The sequence below is a fragment of the Thermochaetoides thermophila genome, assembly GCF_000221225.1.
Source record: "Thermochaetoides thermophila DSM 1495 unplaced genomic scaffold scf7180000011816, whole genome shotgun sequence".
NCBI classification, from domain to species: Eukaryota; Fungi; Ascomycota; class Sordariomycetes; order Sordariales; family Chaetomiaceae; genus Thermochaetoides; species Thermochaetoides thermophila.
In genome coordinates this window covers 4,458,494-4,480,466 of record NW_006383032.1, presented here as the reverse complement: position 1 = coordinate 4,480,466, position 21,973 = coordinate 4,458,494, and the positions used below count along the sequence as shown (strand labels likewise).

The 21,973-nt window shown below is 52.4% G+C and overlaps 6 protein-coding genes across 6 annotated transcripts; 1 reads left to right on the top strand and 5 right to left on the bottom strand.

The window, feature by feature from the left end:
* Positions 1-461: 461 nt before the first annotated feature.
* CTHT_0033070 (uncharacterized protein) lies at positions 462-1,620 on the bottom strand (the record flags this gene model as incomplete). The annotated part of the gene is made up of 2 exons (XM_006693682.1): positions 462-1,021; positions 1,089-1,620. 2 exons carry the CDS (start codon positions 1,618-1,620, stop codon positions 462-464), a joined length of 1,092 nt encoding a protein of 363 aa, XP_006693745.1.
* Positions 1,621-2,677: 1,057 nt separating this feature from the next.
* Positions 2,678-3,416, bottom strand: CTHT_0033060 (uncharacterized protein; the record flags this gene model as incomplete). Its single annotated transcript, XM_006693681.1, has 2 exons — positions 2,678-3,040; positions 3,117-3,416. The coding sequence occupies 2 exons, from the start codon at positions 3,414-3,416 to the stop codon at positions 2,678-2,680; spliced, it is 663 nt and encodes a 220-aa protein (XP_006693744.1).
* An 895-nt stretch (positions 3,417-4,311) lies between these two features.
* CTHT_0033050 (uncharacterized protein) lies at positions 4,312-5,604 on the bottom strand (the record flags this gene model as incomplete). Its single annotated transcript, XM_006693680.1, has 4 exons — positions 4,312-4,383; positions 4,451-4,592; positions 4,650-4,853; positions 4,919-5,604. 4 exons carry the CDS (start codon positions 5,602-5,604, stop codon positions 4,312-4,314), a joined length of 1,104 nt encoding a protein of 367 aa, XP_006693743.1.
* Positions 5,605-7,080: 1,476 nt separating this feature from the next.
* On the bottom strand, positions 7,081-8,985 carry CTHT_0033040 (uncharacterized protein; the record flags this gene model as incomplete). Its single annotated transcript, XM_006693679.1, has 7 exons — positions 7,081-7,203; positions 7,693-7,887; positions 7,943-8,444; positions 8,495-8,591; positions 8,645-8,656; positions 8,734-8,817; positions 8,883-8,985. 7 exons carry the CDS (start codon positions 8,983-8,985, stop codon positions 7,081-7,083), a joined length of 1,116 nt encoding a protein of 371 aa, XP_006693742.1.
* A 717-nt stretch (positions 8,986-9,702) lies between these two features.
* CTHT_0033030 (uncharacterized protein) lies at positions 9,703-11,752 on the top strand (the record flags this gene model as incomplete). The annotated part of the gene is made up of 2 exons (XM_006693678.1): positions 9,703-9,918; positions 9,983-11,752. The coding sequence occupies 2 exons, from the start codon at positions 9,703-9,705 to the stop codon at positions 11,750-11,752; spliced, it is 1,986 nt and encodes a 661-aa protein (XP_006693741.1).
* A 1,868-nt stretch (positions 11,753-13,620) lies between these two features.
* Positions 13,621-16,030, bottom strand: CTHT_0033020 (uncharacterized protein; the record flags this gene model as incomplete). The annotated part of the gene is made up of 5 exons (XM_006693677.1): positions 13,621-13,873; positions 13,992-14,776; positions 14,834-15,546; positions 15,646-15,673; positions 15,941-16,030. The coding sequence occupies 5 exons, from the start codon at positions 16,028-16,030 to the stop codon at positions 13,621-13,623; spliced, it is 1,869 nt and encodes a 622-aa protein (XP_006693740.1).
* Positions 16,031-21,973: the final 5,943 nt, after the last annotated feature.

Genomic DNA, 21,973 nt, shown 5'->3' with positions numbered 1-21,973 from the left:
TTTTTTTTCTCTTTATCTTATCACCGCGCTGCGGGACCGCCACAACAAGTGGGGCAGACGTTGGCGCGCAGCCCCGCAGCGACGGTTTTGAGCTTCATGATTTCGTCCAAGCTTAAGTTCAGATTTTTCATCTCATTCCTCATTATTCATGGTCATGTTCCAATCCTCACTCATGAACCTCATCCTGCTTCTCAAGCCCCAGACAACTGGAAACCTCTTACGACATGTTTGACACCGAAAGACGATCAATTATTAATTAGTATGCAACCTAGGCGATATACCTGCGCTTCCCACTCAAATTTTCCAATGACGCTGCCAGCTCTAAAACACCGTCAAACTCAAACCCTATTTGACTACCAATTATCCCAAACCATAAGTCTCCGTAGAAAGGCAGCCAACAACATCCTGTAAGGCTGATTCGTCAAAAGTCCCTTCACGATTTCTTGTCTTCTGGGGACTTCTCAGATTTCCCACAAGGGCCTGTCTAGCTTACCAGCGGCCAACCTATCGGAAAACTCTCTGACTCCTCCCAGAGCGTCATCCACGATGACGCCAAAGAATGAGGTGATGGCTTTCGCACAACGAGTTTCGCGCATACTACTGAGAAGCAGGTTGAAACCGAATAAAAAGCGAGTCAAGCGAATCAGTGCTTCCTGGACATAATGGTGGTCCCTTTCCCACTCTGTGACCCATTGCAACAAGCTGGCCACCAAAGGGGCCAGCCAAAAGAAGATTCGATACGTTGCCCAGAGACAGATGTAGACTACGACGTGAATCCAACTGCGCTCCTCGTACCCGCGATCCTGAGGTTCGACGCCAACCTGTCTTGCCAACTTAGCAACAAGGGCAGATGGCATGGCGCCGCTCAGCATGGTGACCTCCTCTGCGCTGAGATTTTCGGGAAGGCCGTGAAGGATACCCTGTGTGCCTTGGATGTATTGGAAACGCTCGAAATTAGAGTCATAGCTAGACTCATGGTGTCTGAGGTACTCCTGTCCGGAAGTGACGAGGCCTTGTGCGCCTGGTGGGCGAGTCAGCTAAAGATTCGTCGTATGGTGAGGGCACCGTTGGAGCAGACGATTACATACCATTGCTTGCGTATCTCCAGTTAACCCCCGACTGGCTAGGTCTGCTCTCTCCGTTTGCCATGTTGCTGGTCAAGTCCCATATGGCTCTGGTGCCCCTTCTAGAAGCAACCGCCACTGGAGCGAGCGTCATACCGTTCTGACCGATCCCAGACTCCTCATTCATTTGGGGTTCCAGGCTATGCGGTGCCTGCAAGTGTTGTACAACTTCCTGAACTCCTCGCAATGCATTGAATCGAGGAATGCGGCTCCGAATCAGAGCCGGTACGAACGAGTTGAACAAGCTCATTGTCCAACTTTCGTTGATTGAATACTCCTCGCGGATGTAAGTACCTTCGTGTGAAGAGCGTTCTTCCCTGGACTTGACTAGTCTTCGGGAGTATCGGCTTGGGAGATCGACCTGCTCGCGGATGTATCTTTGCTGGTGCGAGGGAGAGATGTCGATTTCGCCGCGAGGGCGGATCGCCTGATTGTATATCGACAGATTCCCTTGAGCAGAGCAAGCGCGTCGAGCAGGTGAAAGTGAGAACGGCATGATGGGCTATGACCTTCTTCAGCTCAGTTGCAAAACTTGGGGACCCATATGCTCAGATGGATGTAGTTTATGATTTTAATGTATGATTTAGCCTCTGATCAAACCCTAAATGTTTTTGTGACCAAGCATGACCTTGCCAATGAGGAAGAGTCAGAGCTGAGAGGCACGACTATGGATCCATACCTAAGAAGTGAACTTGGAGAGTCAGAGCACCACTCTCTCTGGAAGTGATAAGCAAGAGGACCTCCCATGTCCGTGACCCTGGTGCTTGCCATTGGGAAGGAACTATCGAGATGAATTAAGATTCAAGACAGAGGAACTCTACGTTCTTTTGTCGGTTAGATAACTCTCCCAACGGCAAGTTGAAACGCGTAGGCGGCTCTGCTTCAAGTGCCATCTTCGGCACACTCTACATCATGCCTGCTACAGCCTTGCGATCCCCCGTTTCCTCTTGGTTTCGCCTATTGACATGCAAAAGTCGGCGTTGCTGCATGTGACCGTGGAGCTTGCCACGATGACAGCCCTCGTTCGCCCAAGCGCTGGGCTGGCCCGCTACGGGTGGGGCTTATGATGCTAGTACTCAGCCCGTTCATGGTGGGTAAGCGCTCACGTTGAAGCCAGGTCGAGAGCAAAGCAGGATCAGTTTGGGCCATGACAGGAATTAAACGACACCAGGAGTAGGTGGGTGGGAATCACAAACCTTGAGATGTAAACAAGATAGAGATTAGTACATACAGACACAATTAAGGCCTTGACCAACATCCCAGAGGGATCATCATGAGAATGCAATCCCGTCATGTCAATCCGTTACAAAGAAACCAAAAAAACCTTCTATGCACCGGCTCTCGCCCCGCGTAAATGTCCTCCAGCTCTTTAACGTTAGGAGTAGGCTTTAAGTGCTGATTAAGCAGACGCCACATTAGGAGAGCATCCTGAAGGCTCGCCGTCTCATGTTCTTGAGCTTCATCAGATGCAGCCCATACTTTCGCTTGGTACAGTCAACAGAGGTTGCCTGTCTCATGCATCAGAAACCACCTAACTGATGACCATTCCAACCTCAGCTGCTGCCTCCAGTTGCAGCTGCAGCCGCCCTCTCGGCGGCGAGCTTCGCCTCCATCTTCCGTCTGGCCTCAAGGATCATCTGATCGCGCCGGCGCTGCAGAATTGACTGACGCTCTTCGCGGCTCGAGCTCCACGCTTTCTTGCCTGCAGAGGCGGGGTCGTCCGCGGGGAGCGGCTGGTTGAGCTTGTCGTGCAGGTTGTAGCGCGTGATTAGGTCAGGCTGTGACTGCAGCGGAGTCGAAGAAGGCGTCGCGCTGGAGGAGTTGTTTGTCGCTCCGGCGTTGTTATTATTATCTGTGCTGCTGCTACTGGTGGCAGTGCCAGGGGGAGGGGGCGGCGGCTGGAATGTGGGCGGCGGCTGGGAAGAAGACAAAGTGTTAGCCATGATGTCGCTGTCATAACTATCAACGAGCTGGAAGTAAGACCAAACATACTGTCTCCAACCGTCCAGCGAGAATCCTCTCCGTAGTTAGCTGGATGTTGCCGCCTGTTCTTTGGAGGTCCCACAGCACCGTGCGTCGGTCAAGTTGAGGGAACATTTGTTGTATCCTCTCGACAGCTGCTTCACGCGCTCGCGCTGCCGCCAGCGGATCTCTTGCGGCGGCTGCTCTCGACCCAGAGGCACCATTGCCGTTCCCTCCAGAGAAGAAAAGGTACCGTATTAGGAGGCCAGAGATGACGATAATCACTACCAACGAGGACAGGCTAATTTGCGCTGAATCGTCGTAATCCATTGTAACTCAGGTTCCAGGCTGGTACAAAGCAGGAATTGGCAAGAGCGAAGGAATAGGTAGCCTTTTCAGGGATTCTCGATGGCTGCTTTGGTGGCGGGGCTGTCGGGGTTGACAAAGAGGGAGAGGCTCGGGGGGAGTTGATGGGATTCAGAACGTGGTCTAATGACCGCAGTTCGATGTGATATCACGAGGAGTCACAAGACGAACAATCGCGCAAACCGTAGGGCGACTGAGCGTTGGTGCTGCCTTCAGGTTGGTAAGGAAGGATGGGCCGACAGCCGGATGGCAATTCGAGCGCGGCGTCTCCCAACGGCTTACAGAGTATCGGGATGCTGATACGCAAGTCGGGTAAGGCTTCTACTGACGAGTCAGGCTTTCTTGATCAACAGTCAGTGACCCGTGTTGCAGCGAAACGACTACCAGCGACCTTCGGTTTGGGAGACCGGGTTTAAAGCCAAGAGGTGCATCGAGTGTGATGCGATTCCAAGAGTTACGTTGGTTGTCGGCCGCGCAGGCAAACGATGCCAAGACATGTGGGTCCACTTTCTCGTTTCATGAGCATGCAGACAAGGGCGTGGCTGGTCTGTCAGCCACCGTTGGGGCGCGCCACACAGAACGGTAAGAATCAGCAATATCACAAGACGGCAGTGTTGAACACAGTAATCACAATCTGCTTTAGAAGATGAACGGTCTCTGCATTCTGCGCCAGAACACGCAATTATTGTCATTTACGCCAGTTCCTCCCTCGTGAGTTCCTCCTGGTATGAGAAGGAAGGAGTCGTAGCCTATTCGCATACACGCACCAAACAAGCATGTTTTCCCTTCTGCCCATTAACTAGATCACTCACCCCATTGACCCTCCTAACGCCACGCCAAAGTAGCCGTACTAGGCAGACTAGGCCGCTATGCTCTGCAGCGGGGTACCGGGGTTGGTGTCTAGATCCGCGTAATGTAGAGTCAACTCGCGCTGAGCAGTTTGTTAGTGGGGAGATGTCCAGGATATTCCACACAAAGGAAAGTATCTCCTGACTTACCCGTTCCTTGCGCCAGTTGACAGTGTCCCAGACAACATAGTAGCCACGCTCATGGTTGGGGCCAAGAACCTGAGGAGCCATCAAGTCATCCTTCGTAAGCCACAGCTGCAACTTCTTATGCCACCTCCAGTTGCGGTTGTTCCTAGGAGTATAACGGGTCAGAAGAGGGTCTGATGAGGGGGCTAAGAGAAGGTCTTACAGCTCAATAGCTGCCATTTGCTGCTTGATGTCTCTTGGACAGCTGTAGAAAATCCACATAAGAGTCTCCTCATTGAAGCTGGAGATCTTGGCCTCGATTGGCTGCACATTTTTGACCTGGTAGCACTCCGGTAGTTCGAACTTGGGAACGGGCGCCCTCGGAGGCACATCGTCGAAGAGAGAGTAGACCTTTGTTGACAGTGGCCTGAAGCTAGGTATTAGCACCTTTCAAGTTAGAAGCATGGAGGCCCAGAGTGTCATGAGACTTACTCGCTGGAACGGAGGTCCATGTTCAGGGTGGTAGGGTCAATTCCACATGCGAGCGCATTGTAGTCGGGAAAGTTGTTCATCAGCAGTCGCAGGCCCTTGATGCCCCATTTATCCGCAGGCGCCATGCCCTCTAACGGATCCTGAGCAGGCGGGCGTGTAGGCTTTTCATCCTCTTTTCCTTTCCCTGATGGAGCGTCATTACCGATCGCACCATGGGGATTCTTGCCACTGATCGCATCCATGCCGTCTTTTTGAGGAGCTTCGTCATTGCCTGTTGGACTTCGAGCATCTTGAGGTCGCGCTATCGCTGCCTGTGGCCGAGTGTCGCCGGCGCGTGATGTAGCTGAGAGTGCATTAAGCAGGCCATTGTTTGCTCTGTTTTGTACCCCAGACCCTGGTGCAACATTCTGCGCACCAAAGGCAATGTTGGACATCACCCCTCGCTCTTGCCCACCAACGTCGCCGTTTGTTGCCCGATTCAGAGGAGGGAAGTCGTCCGGAACGGGCACTTGCCCGTGTGCCTGCGCAACGCTTCCTTGGTTCCCAAACCTCATGCCAGCTTGGGCACCTGTTAGCCGCGAAGAAAAGAGATCATCTTGCTGGGCTTGCTGGGCAGAGACCGGTGTTGGAGCTCCCCGGTGTACAGCAGCAGCACCGAGACTCCGTGGTCCTTGAGCCCCCCACATGGATGATTGGCTTGCCGTGTTAAGTTGTGAGGCATTTCCCAATGAGGGGAATTCCCTGTTGTCAACAACAGATCAGTACAAAGTCGAGCCAACGATTGGAAGATAAGCGAGTAGACGAAATCGGTGTCACGCTCGCATGCACTCAATACCCCTTCAGAATTGAGGCATACGGCAGCCCTTCTGGGCGCTTCTGTGCCTCTTGTTTAACTTTGTCCTTCAACTTTAAGGACAACCTGGGCCTGTGACCTCGGGCCATTTCCCAGTCGGTATTATTGCATCAAATATTGCGACCAGTGGGGGAGAAAAACCACAACTGCCTTTGTGCCGAACAGGTTCTGAGTATCATTAAAAGCAAAAGTACACGAGTGAGAAAAGAGGAAAAGACGATGAAAGCTGTTATTATAATAGCACGGATGCAGACGAAAGCAGTCTGTGTGAATGGATCACTTGATCACTTTTCCTAAGTTTGAGGGTGAGGGTGCAGTTGTGGTATGTCTGGGGGCAGTACTAAGACGAAAAAGGTTCGAAGAACTTACGAAAGGTCTAAAGGAGTTGCTGGTTGGGACCCAGCCAGGCTTTGTGCAAAGCTCATATTCCCTCCCAGCTGCCTGGCTGCACCCGGAGGTACACTTGCGCTCCCTCCCATGGGCATGCCAGCACCATAGCCCCAACCAGTGCCGTTGCCCACTGGCCCTAACGGTAGTCCTTAGTCAGCGTGGCCGCCTAAAGCATCGTGAATCCCCCAAATTGCAACGAGGCAAATATCCTCCTTACCCATCTTCCCGTTTGGCAATCTATTGGCAACGCCGCGCGCAGTTTGTTGCTGTTGTTGTTGACCTGCATACGCGGGCATACCGCGCAACCCCTGTGGGACAGCCCCTGGCACCCCAAGGGACTCGTCAGCACATCACATCTATGCCATCAAGGATGGTTTGTATCGTAACACCGTGCAGCAACAAAACTTAAAGACTGCGGCGAAATATAGTCCCTCTCGTGCCGATACTCTGGTCAATGCCCGTCAACCCAATCGTTTCGGCGCTGACCCATTGGCGGCGAAGTGCTCTAGATGGAGAGGACGGACATTGACTTGGGGAAGGCCAGAAAGAGCGCGCAAGCAAAGGTTCCTCCAGCCATCACATACTGTCAAGAGTCAGGGAATGACAGCCCCGATGCATGCCATGACAGCTCAGGGGAGGAACCGAGCAAGCTCCTTTGACTCCCAGTCCACCTTGCCGGCTTTTCAAGAGTTCAGATCGCATCCAGATCGCGACCAGTTCCAACAGCGCGGCAGAACCCGTATTTAATTACGAAGTAAAGCGAGGAGATTGGGATGAGTGGTAGAAAACATCGGCGTCGAGAGCTCTCAAGACGGAGGGGGGGAAGGTAGCGGGGCAAACGAGGGCTCGAGAATCGACCAAATCAGGGCGAGGCGCCTTTCATACCTGGCCGGTTCATCATAGGGACAAGTAGTTGGGACTAGCCGGTGCTAGGGATGTCGGGAAAACCGTGGGATGTACGGAATCGGATGGGTATCTTGTTCGCTCGCTTGTCAACAATAACACTGTTGAAGATGTCTGTCGTCTGCTCGAGGCTGGCGGGCTAGTTCCAGATGGAGTCAAATCGTGGATGTGGTTGCGGCTTCGAGCGCTTTCCCGCAAGGCGGCATGTCCTGTGGATACACATCGTGCGCTAAGCCCAAGCGAGAATGGCGGGGTACCTGACCACTGGCCCGTGCTCGGGGAAAAATCGATGTAATGAAAGACTGTAAATTACATAATTACATGCTTGTGACACGCATGGTTGCATCTTTCTCATCTTGGAAGTGTTGCAAACTTCCATCAGTCTCCTGTTTTCAGCCTTGCACAACCGGGATTTGAACCATATGCTGATTTTAAAATGGAGTTCTAGTTTCCAGTAGCTCATCCAAGGCCCTCAGTTCGGCCCAACATTTTCAATCGCTTCCAGTAAGCTCTTCTGGAAGTCATATTTGTCTAAGTGACGACCAATCAGCACAAGCTTGCCAGTTCTGGGAAGGGACGGGTCCGGTTTTTGAGACGGGCTGTCAAAAATGTCGAAAATTTCTCGAACACCCTGGACGATCTTCTCGCTGCCGTATTTGACGAAGAAACGTCCCTTCAGCCGGTGAATGTCGTATGCAGGACCTTTGTGTGGCTTATGGCCTGGAAGGACATTGTCCCACAGAACAGAGCGCAACCAGGCATCCATCGCTGATTCTTGTGACTCTGTGAGTTCTGGGAGCGGAATCGAAATTGTTGATATTGTCTGCAAAAGTTAGCTATGTGATTCTTACTTGTACGAAAGATCGCAAAGGATATACCTTGTCAAGATGAGCGTGGCCAGTGGCTGCGTGATCTAGGCCTTCTGCCCGATCATAAGCATGAATATCCAACAAGAAGCCCTCGAGTTGAGGGACAACACTCTGAGTAGTCACAAAGACCTTTGCCAGCCCATTGATGGACTCGATCCTGTCCCGTACAGCCTGCAGTTCTCCTTCGCTGACCAAGTCGGCTTTGTTGATCACAATAACATCGGCATGGGAGATTTGCACATGGGCGGTGGTCATGACAGGACCATTATCATCCTCGGCTTCTTCGTGTCCCTGAACCTTGCCCGCTGGATCATCCAGGCTGCGTAAGATGTTTTTGGCATCGACAAGAGTGATGATTCCATCTAGATAGATGGTGCTACCAAGCCCATCATCCATCCAGAAAAGTGGCGCAAGGTTCCCAGGATCAGCCAACCCTGTGGTTTCGAGAAGAATGTAGTCGAACTTTCCCTTCTTCTCCATCAAAGACTCGATAGCTGCAACACCATTGTCCCTGACAGGAATTGTTAGCATTGGACTAGTGAAAGTGGAGAGTCACCTCACTTGACAGAGCAACATATGCATCCATTCCCGACTTCCAACCACTCCTCAATGGATTCTCCATCCTTATTAATGGTTAAAGATTTCTCGATATCAAGAGCTGAGGTCCGTTAGTGAGTCGTCAAAGACAAAGACCCAGGTTCAAACTCTTACAGTCCCCGAACTCTAATCAGAAGAGTACGTTAGTCCACGCTTCAAGGCAGCTGTGTTCGATGGCCAGCTGGAATTCTCTTTTCTCTTACCGTTCATGATAACAGCAATCTTTTTGCCATGTTCCGCAGTGAGAATGTAATTCAACAGGGTCGTCTTTCCAGCACCAAGATACCCTGATTGAACCAAGTTAGACTTAACCAGAGGGGCTCAACACTGATGAGTTTAAGAGGGGTTTAACCTGTTACTATTGTCAAGGGAACTTTGACAGGCCTCTCTTCAGGCTCTTCCCCGAGGCCAGTACCGACGAGCTCTGGAGGTCCGTCATCATCATCCCACTCCATTTCTATGTTGTCGTGCTAATCTAAAATAAAAAGATTCAAAGGCACAATCTGGTTTTCCCTCAGGTCAATGTTTTAACAAGTCTTACCGTTCCTTTTCCTGGTTAATGCCTTGTGAGAACGGGCTAGGAAGCTGTTCTAACATGCAATTATGGAGGGGTTCCCAAAGGAGGGGCTATTTCGCGGGCCAGATGCCAAGACTGCCCAGTTTGTCGCTGATGTGATTATGTAACCAAGGCTCCTTCCATCAGTCGAGCAGGGGTTCGAGGCCACCGGCAGCGGCGGCGACCAGCTCCAAGCGCGAGCTCGCGGCGCGCGGCCAATCCGGAAATCTTGGGCCAACTGCAAGTCGTCACTCGTCAACCTCGACCTCCAGCTTTACCAGGCTCTGGGCGCACCCATTTTTCTTGATTTAACCTGCGAAACCGCCCGCGGAGGCCGGATCCAAAACACTCACATTAGCAGAGTCAACAAGATCCTTGCGAACAACGCAAAACACAACCATTCTCGAAGATCGACAGTCGGATGACCCCCTCCGCTGCTGTCTTGACAACTTCATAAATTCCTATATACTAGCTTGGACTGAGATAGCCCCCAAACAAGAGCCACAAAAGCAAGATAGTTCTCCTTCAGACACCTTGACGCTCGCTCAAAGTTACTTCTATCGAGCGCTCTGCCCAAGTTCCGCATCTCTCGCGATCTCCTCGAAAGCCGAGCGCCATGTCTATGCCGCCGAGTTCCCCGCGGCTTCCCAGCCCCCCTCCTCCGGCCGAGATCCAGATCAGCCCCAAGTCACCGCTAATGGGCCCCAACGCTACCCGCCAGGCGTCACAAATCGAGCAGACCACTCTCGACACCAATTCTAAGCGGCGCATTCACAAGGGCACTAAGGCTGCTGATATGGCCGCAGGCCCCCCTCTTGTGCCCCTTCATGAGGTTAGCATTGTCTCTCCCCCGCCTCGTATGGTTCCTTCAGAAAACTGACCTTGTGCTCTTGTAGCTTGACTCGGCATTCCAGCTTCAGGAACATCTTTCTGCGTTACACTACCACCATACTGCAAGCCACACGAAGTCCATTACCCGGGAGACCGCCAAGCTACTGGCCACCCCTCCTACTGGTGTGGACAAAACCTTGTGGCTGTATGAGTTGTGCCGGTTCCTGATTGCTCAGTGCAACAGCTTGATCGTCGGCTTCCTGTTCGATACCCCTCCGTGCAGCGCAGCCACGTGCCCCGAAATGCGTGCGAGCGAGTGGCAGTTCCTGTGTGCCGTGCACGAGTCGCCCAAGAATTGCTGTGCCATCGACTACTGCTGTCACACTCTCGATTGGGCTGCCAACGTTGTGACCAACCCTAAGATCTTCCCTAGCCGGTTTGTCGTCGATCACCACGAGAAGAGCACCGCTGTTAAGAACCTCGTCAACGTCTTCCGCCGTCTGCATCGTATTTTCGCCCATGCCTGGTTCCAGCATCGCGGTGTCTTCTGGGCTGTCGAGGGCCAGACAGGCTTGTATGTCTTTTTCAAGACCGTGTGCGACACCTATGACTTGCTGCCAGCAGAGAACTACAAGCTTCCTCCCGAGGCCGAAGGGCTTGACGGCACTGCCCTCCACGGCGATGGCTTCCCAGACAAGAGACAGCACATGCCTGCGGCCTCAATCGCCATTGCCAAGCCGCCCCGTGACGTCGATTACACCCCCGAGAGCAGAACAAACACGAGAAGGCACATTAAGAGTAGCCCTTCGACTGGTAGCGCTGTCACCACGGTACCTGAGGCAGAGGAGGACGAGGACCCGTCACATCTGTCCAATAAGCTTGGCCAGCTGCACATCTCTCATCCCCCTCCTCCACTGCCGCCCCAAGCGCCGGCAGCAGCGAATGAGGAAGCTCACGAGACGACAAGCACCATCCCCGTTATGGTGGAGCACCGCACCCCAGTCGCCGAGCTTCCCGTCCGGCCAGCCAGCGTGGTTCCTCCGGTTGGTAAGATCGCGATCCAGCGCAGAGCTGAGCCAACGTTGGAGTCGGCGGGCCCTGCCACAGCAGCAGCAACAGCACCGACACGGGCAGCAGTACCAAAGCAAGCAGCAGGCACCCCCCTCCCATTGCTACCACTAGTGGATGATTCATTCATTCCTAACCAGCACGCGGCCGCTGACGCTGGTGCTCCTGCTGCTGATGCGCAGAGTGCACAGGAGGAGCAGACAACTGCTGTACCTGACGAGCCGACGCTTCCTCCAGAGAAACCGGTTCCTGAGAAGGAGCAGCAAGAGAGTGTTGTTTTTGTTGAGAAACTGCCGCCGCCACCGCCACAGCAACAAGAGCAACAGGAGGAAGTGGCTTTGCCTCAAGGAGAAGCAAAAGCGGAGGGCGTTTCTGGTGCACCACCGGCACCGCCTCCTGCTGTTACTGTGACAGGAGAAGGCGAAAGTCTTTTGGCTGGGGCCCCTGCGCCGGTCCAAACTGATGGTGATGATGACGATGATGATGAGGAGGAAGAGGAGGAGGAGGAGGAGAGTGCTGAGCTTGTGGCAGAGGCGGCGCCAAATGCTGTTTCAGTCGACAAGAGAGAAGAGAAGAGTGGCGAGGGTGGCGAGAAAGAAGCAGAGGACATGAGAGATACTGTTGAAAATGAAAAGAAGAAAGCTGAGGTTAATGCTGAGTCCGAGAAGGAGAAGGAACAGAAAAACGCTGATGGGGATGAGGGGCCCAAGCCAGTATCTCAGCCCCAGCCCCAGCCTGAGACAGGAGAGGGGGAGAAGGCCGCATGAGATGTAACGGTAGAGGCTATTTCGTGTTCTCTTCTTCCTTTATTCTCATTCACATATGTTACTCTATGTGCTATATAGACTGGAGATGGATATTGCTTCTTCATGGGAAAGTAATATGACTATTTTTCTGTTGGCCATGCTACCTCTCCTTCCTTGCCCTGCCCATGAGCGGCAGGGCCGCATCGTTTCATTTTTTTTCGTGACATCTACTGTCTCCTAGCCGATAAAGGTTCTGCTCGGCGGCTTGTACTCACTAAGGTCCTGACCTAGCGCTTCCAACCCAAGAATGGCTCTTAAACAGTCAGGTTTCCAACATCCAAAACTCCTATGCATTTGCATATACCTAGATGTAACTTCCTGTATGCTTCTGTATGTACACCCGCCAGATAAATTTTTTTGGTTTCCTCCTCCAACCTTTTTCCCTTCCTCTATAGATTAAGGTCAAGTTGATACAGCAGTTGAAAACCAGTCTATATAAAAAAACTCCACAAAACCGTCATGAGTAAGATGCACTGCTAAGCAACAAGATTGAAGGCAAAAATAATCAGGAGAAACGAAACATTATGTATGTACGGTGAAGCAACAAACAGAAAGGCAGAGAACAAGGAAATAAATACAAGAAAAGGAACTGAAAGATGAAAGTCAACCAGATCTTGAACGACAACCTTTTACCTTGATGCTATGCAAGGAATTGGAGATATGAATTAGATTAGCTAGTCACGTAATTATAGATCCTCGCGCAAATGCAAACACCTTGCAGTGAGTACTCAGAATGACACATCACATTCACCCTGAAGTACGTAAGTACCTCTGCAGGCAAACGGCCATGGCCGTCGATGGGTTTGTTGTTGTCCGTCGCAACCAGAGTTGCTGCGCGAGAGAGACAAGGGGGACCGATGGTCGACTCTTGGCTCCGACGGCTGCCCGTCCCGAATTCCCCGGCCGTTGTGGGGCCACACGGCCCAGGCTGGAAGTGCCGGGGAGCCGCGAGCGGTATTTTTCGACGCCGGCCCGGCCGACACACACTTGTCTTCCGGGCTTCTTCGCCTAATTGAGACTGATGGGATGCGGATGCTGTTTGATCAACATGGGAGGGGATGGAAGGATTGTGTTTGTCGGTGCCCATCTCGCGGAACTTTCCCTTTGCAGCGAAAATCATGGGAGTCTCGACTGGCGGGTCGACCGTTGTATCACGCGCTAAAATGGCGAAGCAACAAGTAAAAGATCCCAGTGCCTTGGTACACCCGTGGGGTTTCTCAGGTGGGCAAGGCTGACAAAAGCGAAAAGCAAAGAAAAAAAAAGCAAAGAAAAAAAAAGCAAAGAAAAAAAAGACGATTGTGGGTTCTAGGTGGATGCCAGTGCCGGGTGGGTGGGTTTGCTGCATTTCAGATGGACGAACAAGCCCCTCCACCACCCTTGCTTGCCTGCATTAGAATCGAGATCAGGTGTCGCATACCGCCGCGCTTTTGGGTCCGAGAAATTGTTCAGGAGCCAGCACACTTGGAGCACAACGGTAAAGACCGCATCCCGGAGCCGCCGAACGCCAGGACACGAACTTTTCTCCATTCCCATAGCTTGTTCTATGGTTCTAGAGGATCCAGATTTGACCAGGAGCATCCGGTTCTTCCCTGGTCGTGCCAGCCCTGGCCGCATGGTGACGACTTTGCCAAACGGTATCGAGGAAACAGCGGCTCACAAGCGCCGGCAGTGTTGGGGCGTTTGAAGGGAGGAAAAAAAAACGTCGAAGCGCGCGCTATGACCGACGTCATTCTTGCCAGGTTTTTGGCTAATTCTGTGACCACGTAGGGTGAACTCGGGGACTGGCCATCACGAACGCTCTGCTTGCAGAGTGACCGGCTGCGTGGTGATCAAGCAGTCGCGTCTTTCATATCGGTGTCGCCATCATCGGGCCCGATTTGCATCCGGGAAAAGACATGGCGAATTTGCTGCAGGGTCTCGCTTTGGGCTGAAGCTGCCATCAAGTTGCGCTCGTCTGCCAGGGCTCGAATGCTTTGGAGGAGAGGAGTGAAGCCTTCGTCGTTGGGGAGCCACCACCGGACACAACTCTGGTCGTTGAAGAGTTCTGCCATGCGAGTGCGCAGCGTCATCGGTGAAATGTACCTGGAAGTATTTCAGTTAGTTTGAGAAGTCTGTAATGTCTAAATACAAGGTAACCATAGCGGCAAAAGAACTGGGTCTATCGTCACCTCAGCCCGTTCTCCAAGGAAAGCAAACATACCCCATAGACTCGAGCGAAGCATACCTCCTCCTCAGCCACATGTGGTGTCTAGCGTCTCGCCGCACGTAGAAAGATGCCATCACCATGCAGGCTTGAAGCAGGATCAAGCTACCCAAAGGGCTCCCCTGCCAGACCTCCACGGCTTCCACGATCCGGCAGATCGCGTTTGCACGTTCCCTCAGGCCCGCTTTCGCCTCATCCGTGAGCTTGATCGAACTCTGACTCGCGTGCATGAGAGCAAGCGAGTGATACTCGCACACCAGGGCGGTCGCCACAAACAACGGAGGCTGGAAAAGGGGCTCTGGCGTAAAAGGGTTGATGTCCGAGTTGTTCGTCGGAAGATCGGTCAGGAGGAACGACGGATCGGTCATGGCCGGGTCCCAACTGTTTTTCCACTCCTCCAAGACAACTGCCAGCCGCTGATGCTCTGCAGCATACTCGTCTTCGGAGATGTCACGCTTTGCCCTCTTGGCGTAAAGCAGGCCCATTTCCATCATGATGAGTCTCAGCCGAGCAGACCATAACTCGAACTTGCAACCCACATTTTGAGGTTCTGCTGTTGCTCGATCTTGATAGTGTTCTACCTGTGCTGTAAACCATTCCCGGGACATCGACGGCGCAAGGCACCCCATAACACTGGTGATCACGTCGAATCGTGCGTACCACGTGACGGCCATGCGTCCGACAGGCGATTGCATTGCAGAGTGTGGATCGTAAAGCTGTGTCAGGACCTCGAACGCTGCCTTTTTGTGTCCCATGAGGTTGATCCAGTCGCCCAAGTACTCCTTGTTACTGTCGTTAGCACGTAATGAGCTTAGTGAACTTTTTTGGTTCACTCGTACCTCTATCGTAGCAAGCTGCAAAATCGTAAGGAGGGTGCCGATGTTGTAGTTCTCTTTTTTCTTCAAGCATTCCAGAAGAAGTCTGACACTACGACTGTAAAACTGAAGAAACTCATTGATCCTCCCGTTCGGATCTTTCATGGCATGATGGTATGCAGAGAAGGCCACAACCGCATAGAGCAGCGCTTCGTTTCGAGTTGCCTCTGTCGTAAGAATGGTACGGAAGAAATCATCCAGATCGCTCGTTGCACAGTAGTGATAGTGAGTGACATTATCGTAGAAGTAGTTCAGATAGAACTGCATTTCGTGTGTGAGAAAGGTCCAGTCGGGTCGTGCAGAGGATGAAGATGGGAAATTGAGTCCTATTGGTGTCTGGGGATTTGCTGTCCCCATCGTTAGTGCTGGAGATGAGCGATTCAACCCTTCGAAGGAAGGGGTCTCCGACCCGTGTCGGTTGTCTCCGCCGGCACGTTGAGGGCCAAGTGATGATGTTGTGCTCGACCTTCGTGTCGGTAAACCTGGTGTTGGCGTCTGTGAAGTCGCACTCTCCGGTTCCTCTTCGTCCTCATCCATTATCGTTTCGAGCTTAGTGTCCAGCTCAGCTTCCTCCTCATCCTCGCCTTTGGAGGATTCTGGACTCGGCTGCTGACTGGGCCCTGCGGACGATTCCTTGGAGTTGTTGTTACCCGACGACCCCTTTGGTTGTGAGGGATCTGGATAAACACACTCTCGTTTGCCTTTCCTACACCCTACTCTCGGTCAGCATGTGAAACGGTTTTGTTACACAACTAGGTCATCAATCCTTTACGCACTTTCGCAGATTGGATGGGTTTCATCGCACTGTCAACAAAGTCAGAATAACAGCATCCAGGGGACATGAAGGGCTGTACACAATACCTTAACTCGACGACTACGGCAAGTATAGCACCCGGATCTGGTCCGGCGATGCTTGATATGTTCAAGTCCTGGGGCAGATTTCCTCCTGCTCCTCTGTGTCTTTGCAGCATTGAACATTATCGGCTCCGGAAAACCAGTAAAGTATCCCAGACTCTGATAAACGCTGGGGACCGGAGGGGCTCCCATCGGTATGATGGGAGGTTGGGGTACCTGTCCGGTGACATCCGGATGATTATGGGCCAGTTGTCCCCCAACTCCAACCATGGACATGGAAGAGAGGTACTGATAGTATTCGCTCATGGTGAAGGTTCGAAACTCGCTATCGCTTCTCGCCGACGATCAGGTGGTGTCAACTGCCCCAGGCATATGGCGCTGAAGTTGTGTGAGGAGTCGTCGACGTATCACAGCGCTCGAATCAATCTCGATAACGAGTCGAAATTAGAAGCAGTGTCGGACGAAGAGGAAAGGGACTTTTCAAGGTGTCTTCCACGGCCGGAGAATTTTTGGGTCTGCACACAACTCTCGATTCGAAATCGCCGGGGTCGATACCTCACAGCTCCGCCGGAGAATGGCCCCGGCGAAGAGTATTTTTGAAGGAGAAGGCAGGTTTGTAGAGGAGAGCTTGAGGTGGAAGGGGCAGGTAGATCTGGGTACTGAAGTTATTTTCTTGACTGTACCCAGTCCTGGTGCCCAGGATCTGTTTTAATGATCCCCTGGTCAATAGTAGCGATGACCCGATCTCTAGGAAATGCTGTGGGGCGTGAAGGGCAGAAACTCGACCCCCCCGATGTGGTAGGTGGAATGACAGAATGGCTGAGAATATTCAGGGGTGTCAAGGGGGTACGGGGAATGGATGCCCTTCCGGAAACACACTCGATCGGGGTTGACCTCCGAAAAGCTTCTGAGAAAGAGAGCAAATAGACACGCCACAGGCGGAAATAAACTTGTGAGTTGAGAGGTTGTGAGGAGGGGTAGTGCAAAAATGTAGGAGTGAGTGGGCGACTCAGCGATGAGACTACTGTCCCACCTCTGACAAGCTTTTCACTGTGCCAGAAAGAGAAATCCGGCGCTTCTGGGTTTTCTTCAAGCAGTATGGCCAGGGTATGAGCTGCTGCTCTAGTACTGCCGATTCTAGGGAGCAGCGTGGGTATGCAGGCGGGATACAACGGTGACGGAGCAATCGTTGGCCATCCAGATACAGCCAAGATACCTGGACGCTTTTCTGCGGAGCTCCACCTCTCTTGCGAGAAGATTGGCGTCAACTCCAGAGCGGAGAGAGCCGGGCCAGTTTAGTGGTTTTGGTACTTGTGTATGAATGAGTTTTGCAAGTTAAATGTAACTTCAGAGGAGTGTTTCCGTCCAGTAAAGAGACAGAGTGGCGAAAGGCGGTGGGTGACTTCGTCAGGGCGCCAAGAGCGGTCGACAACCGGGACGAGGATGTCGCGGGTTTCGTAGCAGGACAAAAAAGAGATCAGGCGTGCTGATTCTTTCGATACACCAGAAGCTTCCGAGGAAGACAAAATGATCGGGTTGGTATTATCGGGGAGGTATGGTGATCAGGACCGAATATCTGGCGAACTAGGGTACTGTTGTCCGCCAGAATCCAGGTGAGGAAGGTCCTCGTTCGGGTATTCCGTGGCCTGGAGAAGAAGCAGAGGTTGAAAAAAGGTCACCCAAGGCCAAAAATCCCTTAAACAGAGGGGAGAGGGGAGAGAGACCAAAAAAACGTCAAGAGTGAGTTGGTAAATAGAATGTTTGGATCTCTTGTAAGACACGGATGGGCATACAACTTGGCCGGGCTCAATCTTATTAGTCGACCAGGATGAGCAGGAGCCCACATGCTTTGAAGCCAAATAGCTAAGGCAAAGTATCCGGGATCTGGTTGATCCTGGATCGGCCCAAGCCCAGAGGTGTATGTGTGTGTGTGTGAGGTGGGGGGTGGCAGTTGACGATGACCCCGGTACACCCATAAACCATGGGCGTCGAGCTGTCACAAGTGAAAATGAGCCTTTCTCCCGGGTTTTCTTGCCAACCTCTCGGGTCCAGCAAAAAGCCTACCTACTGTAGCATCTTGGATCCAAGGTAGAGCTGGACGCTCCGTCTACGGTCACAGCCGCGGCATGATATGACATGCAGAGCCACCCAATTTATTTTTTGATTTTATTTTTTGCAACGTGTGTCTTTAGCAAGCTTCCCTCTCCCTCCTGCAAATTACTTATAGGCTATTTTCTTGTCTGTGCCTGAGATGGCTCCTTGCAATCTGAGCAGCACACAGGCCATGGTAACGGGCAAGGTTTCCGCTGAGGCTCTTGTGGCCTGGCCTTTTGCTCTGAGCTGATCAAGGGTAAACGACGGGCCAGATCTGTGTTAGTCGGCCTCCACTGTTGCATGGGGCCAGGAGCTTGTTCGTCGCTTGTTCTCCTGTTCTTGGATGGGACCTCCGGTAGAAGGCGGCAGAACTCCCATGAGTGGCGGGCTGGCCTGCTAGCGTCATTTTTCTGTCCAGGGGGGTTTTATGGATACCTATGTGAAAGACGGCGTCCCAGAAGACTGGTCCATGCGCATATTGCTGGATAGTGAACGAGATATGTACAACATAAAGGCATCTAGGTTGCTGCAGCTCCTCACGGCCCAACAAGCAGGCCAGCTTGGCCAGGAAGCTTCCGTGAAGGGACAGTGGAGATAAGATCATTGCAATGGGTCCTAGTGGTTTGATCTCCGGTTCCTGGGGGAGCTGCAGATTCCCGCTTGCGTGCGGCAAACGGTTCATCCGATGTGTCCTCCTAATCTCTCCGGTATCCATAGAACGGGGAGTTCTGGTGATGCTGGCTTGGCTGGTGATGTGCGGGTTGCACACCACTTTGACCTGGACCGCTCACAACGTCCCGCTCCACTACGGGTGCCATTGTGGCGGGCCCCTCCCCCTGGGCCAGGCCCCCTGACCATAGGGTGGGACATGAACCCGCGATCGCGCCAAAAGCCACATGCGCAGCAAAAATGAGCATGGCTTGACAACTTGAACGCGCCATCTTTATGCTGAAGATGGTGAATGAACGCGCACGGGCGTGGAGTTGGCGAAGAGCTAGCAGGCTTTCCAGTGCTCGCAGCATGACTTTTGAGACGAGCAGGTGAGCCTGTCTGCAGCGCAGCAAGCCCGTGCGCGAGCCCGGTCAAGCTAACCTCGTGGGCCCTTTGTCGCCAGTTTACCCCCATGCCACGCGCGCGAACATCGGGCCTGCATCCCAAGGCTGGCCGGGGTTCTTTTGGCTAGAACGTGAAGCTGCTCCGCGGCAGCAGTGGAGACAATCGGATCCAGGCCTATGTAAAAGTTCTGGGATGCAGCACTGCAAGGACGTGGCCGTTGCAACTGCCCCGTCGATCCGGGACTGGCCAACTTATGGGCGGGGGATGTAGATAAGGTATTGGTACTCTTACATGTCTCTCAGAGCAATCTTAGCGTTCAGAGAAGTTGACGGCCCCAAAGAGATGCGTTCAGAGAAGCTTTCCAACGGACTTACGGCTAGAAAAAAAAAAAAACCAAGGGCCTCTGAAGGATGGGTTCGGCGTGCGACGTTAGGTGGCATTCTAGCATCGAGAAGTTGAGATCTAACCTGGGGTTTACGGTGTTGCTATGGTAGGGGTGGTTGGATGACGAGCGGTGATAACAGCACACCTCGGGCCTGTTACGTTGGACAGATCGGTTGCACAAGGGCCGTGTTGCAACTGTCCAGCTAACGGATTGTGGTAGGTACTTTGTAGGCGTCATCGTTGAATGCCTCGCGCAACCCAGAACGCTGATGAGAGGTGTGCGGCGTGCTAAGGTTTGATGTGCTAGGCTGTATACGGGTACGGATAGCTCCGTCCACAACCTTGACCTTGATGCCATTGTGGGTTGATCTGACCCTGGATTTTGTGTGCGGCTGTTTTAGGGCGGATTACGTATTGCAATTTGGGGCAAAAGTCCGCAGCTTTCTCAAGATGGTGATCTTGGCCCGTCATGTTAAAAATCATCATGCGGCTGTGGAGTTGGCATTATTGCTTGCTGCATGGCAGCCATGAGAACCGGAAGGCTGCGGAGCACACCCGACCTACACTAACAGCCAGGTAATTGTGAGTTAAGAAAGGGGGACCTGAGGGGAAAAGAGGCAAGGGGAACATCAAAATTGTGAAATCTGGTGATGAGCAGTCGATCTCCGTATGTCCGTCCGTTCAACCAGCAAACGACGTGGCAGCTCCCGCAAGGCTGACTTAGATAAAACTTAGGTGGACAAGGAAGAGATCCAACCGCCAATGAAAGGGAAGCCGGTTGTATGATAAGATCTGGGGATTGCCCTGAAACTGGCAACCTGGGACACACCTGCCCTCCATACCGACACTTCCAAGGAAGGAGGTGAAAATCTGGCAGGCCATAGAAGGTAGGTGTGCTTTCTATGCACCTTCGCAGCCAAGTATGTAGATAGGTGTAACTAACCGGTAAGGTGTAGAAGGTAAGCGTACGTTACGTAAGGTAGGTAAGGTACTCATAAGGTAGGTCCAGATAGGGAAAGAGCGCCCTGTCTATAATTGACGGAATTAAGGCCATTTTCTGCGCAGAGATCGGATAAATCTCACGTGGAAAACGACTTTCAGCCTCTCTCGAAACCGCGCAATAGCGGTTACGTACACCCACTCCAAATTGACCCCAGCAGGGTAATGGGCTCAATATTGCCCTACTCTTCTTTTTGTGTTTTGCAAGGTTCCTAGTCGAGTTTGTTTTCATGTGAAAGCTTCATTTCGGATGCCGGCAAACGTTGAGATGGATTCAATGGCCCCAGAACAAAGTCTTTGCTTTTCGACCCACTTCGGCTGTCCTGTGACAGTGTGTCAATTGGAGCTCCTGTCAGACCCAGTTTGGTGGATATTCTAGAAGAGTAGTAACCAAGAATCGATAGATCTGAGGATGGATTCAACCCAGGGAAAACCCGCTTCCAGCCGGACTTTGGATGGAGAGCTCGGCCTAGCCTCTTCTGGCAGGTCTTTGGAACATAAAAACATTGCGGATTGAATGAGATTTTCTTGTTATTGCATAGGAGGTTAAAGTTGAGGCGTCCGCGGCAACCGAGAAGTGAACTCTCTGTTACTCAGTATGAACTCCGTATCTTAGTGCATTCAAACTCCGCCCAGGTCCCGGATTCTCTGGGCCCTGACCTTGCGCGTCCAGCTTCGGAGGTTACTCCGGGTCTTCCAATGAGACGATGTTTGGACACGTTGATGGGGCTCTTCTATAGGTCCCTGATTTGCCGTGGTCATCCCGCAGAGGCCGTTCAAACGGGCGAAGCTCAAAGCGGCATTCCACCAACGGCGTGGGCCAGAGCGGGGCGTCTGCCCCGTGCTACGCAACGGCATGGCGTACCTGGTGGTCGGCCCGGCCGCAGGGGGTATCAAGTTAGCTGCACCGATGGACCTAGGCGCATGAACAAGGATCCACTCCACAACCTTTTCGATCGACCTCTCAACGTCCACCGTCCCAATTTTGATCTCTCTTTTCGCACCACCATCCCAAGATCTGGTGGCAGAGCTCTCGGGAGTTATTGAGGATGATGGCTTGAAGTTGTTCTTACTGAATGTTGACATGTTGTTTTTTTTTGAGTCCCTATGTTTTTAAGGTACTTGTGTGTTACAAAGACTGGTCACAGCGCGTGCTAAGGATTGCATGAACAAGTCATTTCCTCCTATCAATAGTCGCCTGCAATACGATGCTTGAATTCACTCCCAAGACTTGAGCCGCATTGGAATGCGATGGCTGCTGTACCCGTGTGTCTGCGGGTCTGAGGCTGAGCTCTGTTCCCCGAGTCTCTTTTTTTGTCACGTCCTCACCATGATCAGTCTGCTGACAAAAGTGTAGACTCCCAACTCGCATTACGGACAGGCATTGGAGTGACCGTCGGTCTTGTCCGCGTCCAAAACTTAAATGCTCAAAATCCTCGCAACTTCACTGCTGCTTCAATGTCATTTCAGTTGCATTGATGTGAGCGTCTACACCGTACGTGAGTAACCGGTTTTTTCATGCCAGAACAGTGAGCTGTCGGCCGTCCTCCGAACGCACGGCTCGGCAATGCCGACATCCACGCGAAGAAATCTGCTTGCCATGGAATATATCCAGACGCTGAAACGTTTACTCCCTGTGAGAAGCTATTTTTGTTTGGAATCAACAGAAGGGCCCTCCAGGCAACACCAGTGCTATGTTCACCGTTCACGGAGGTC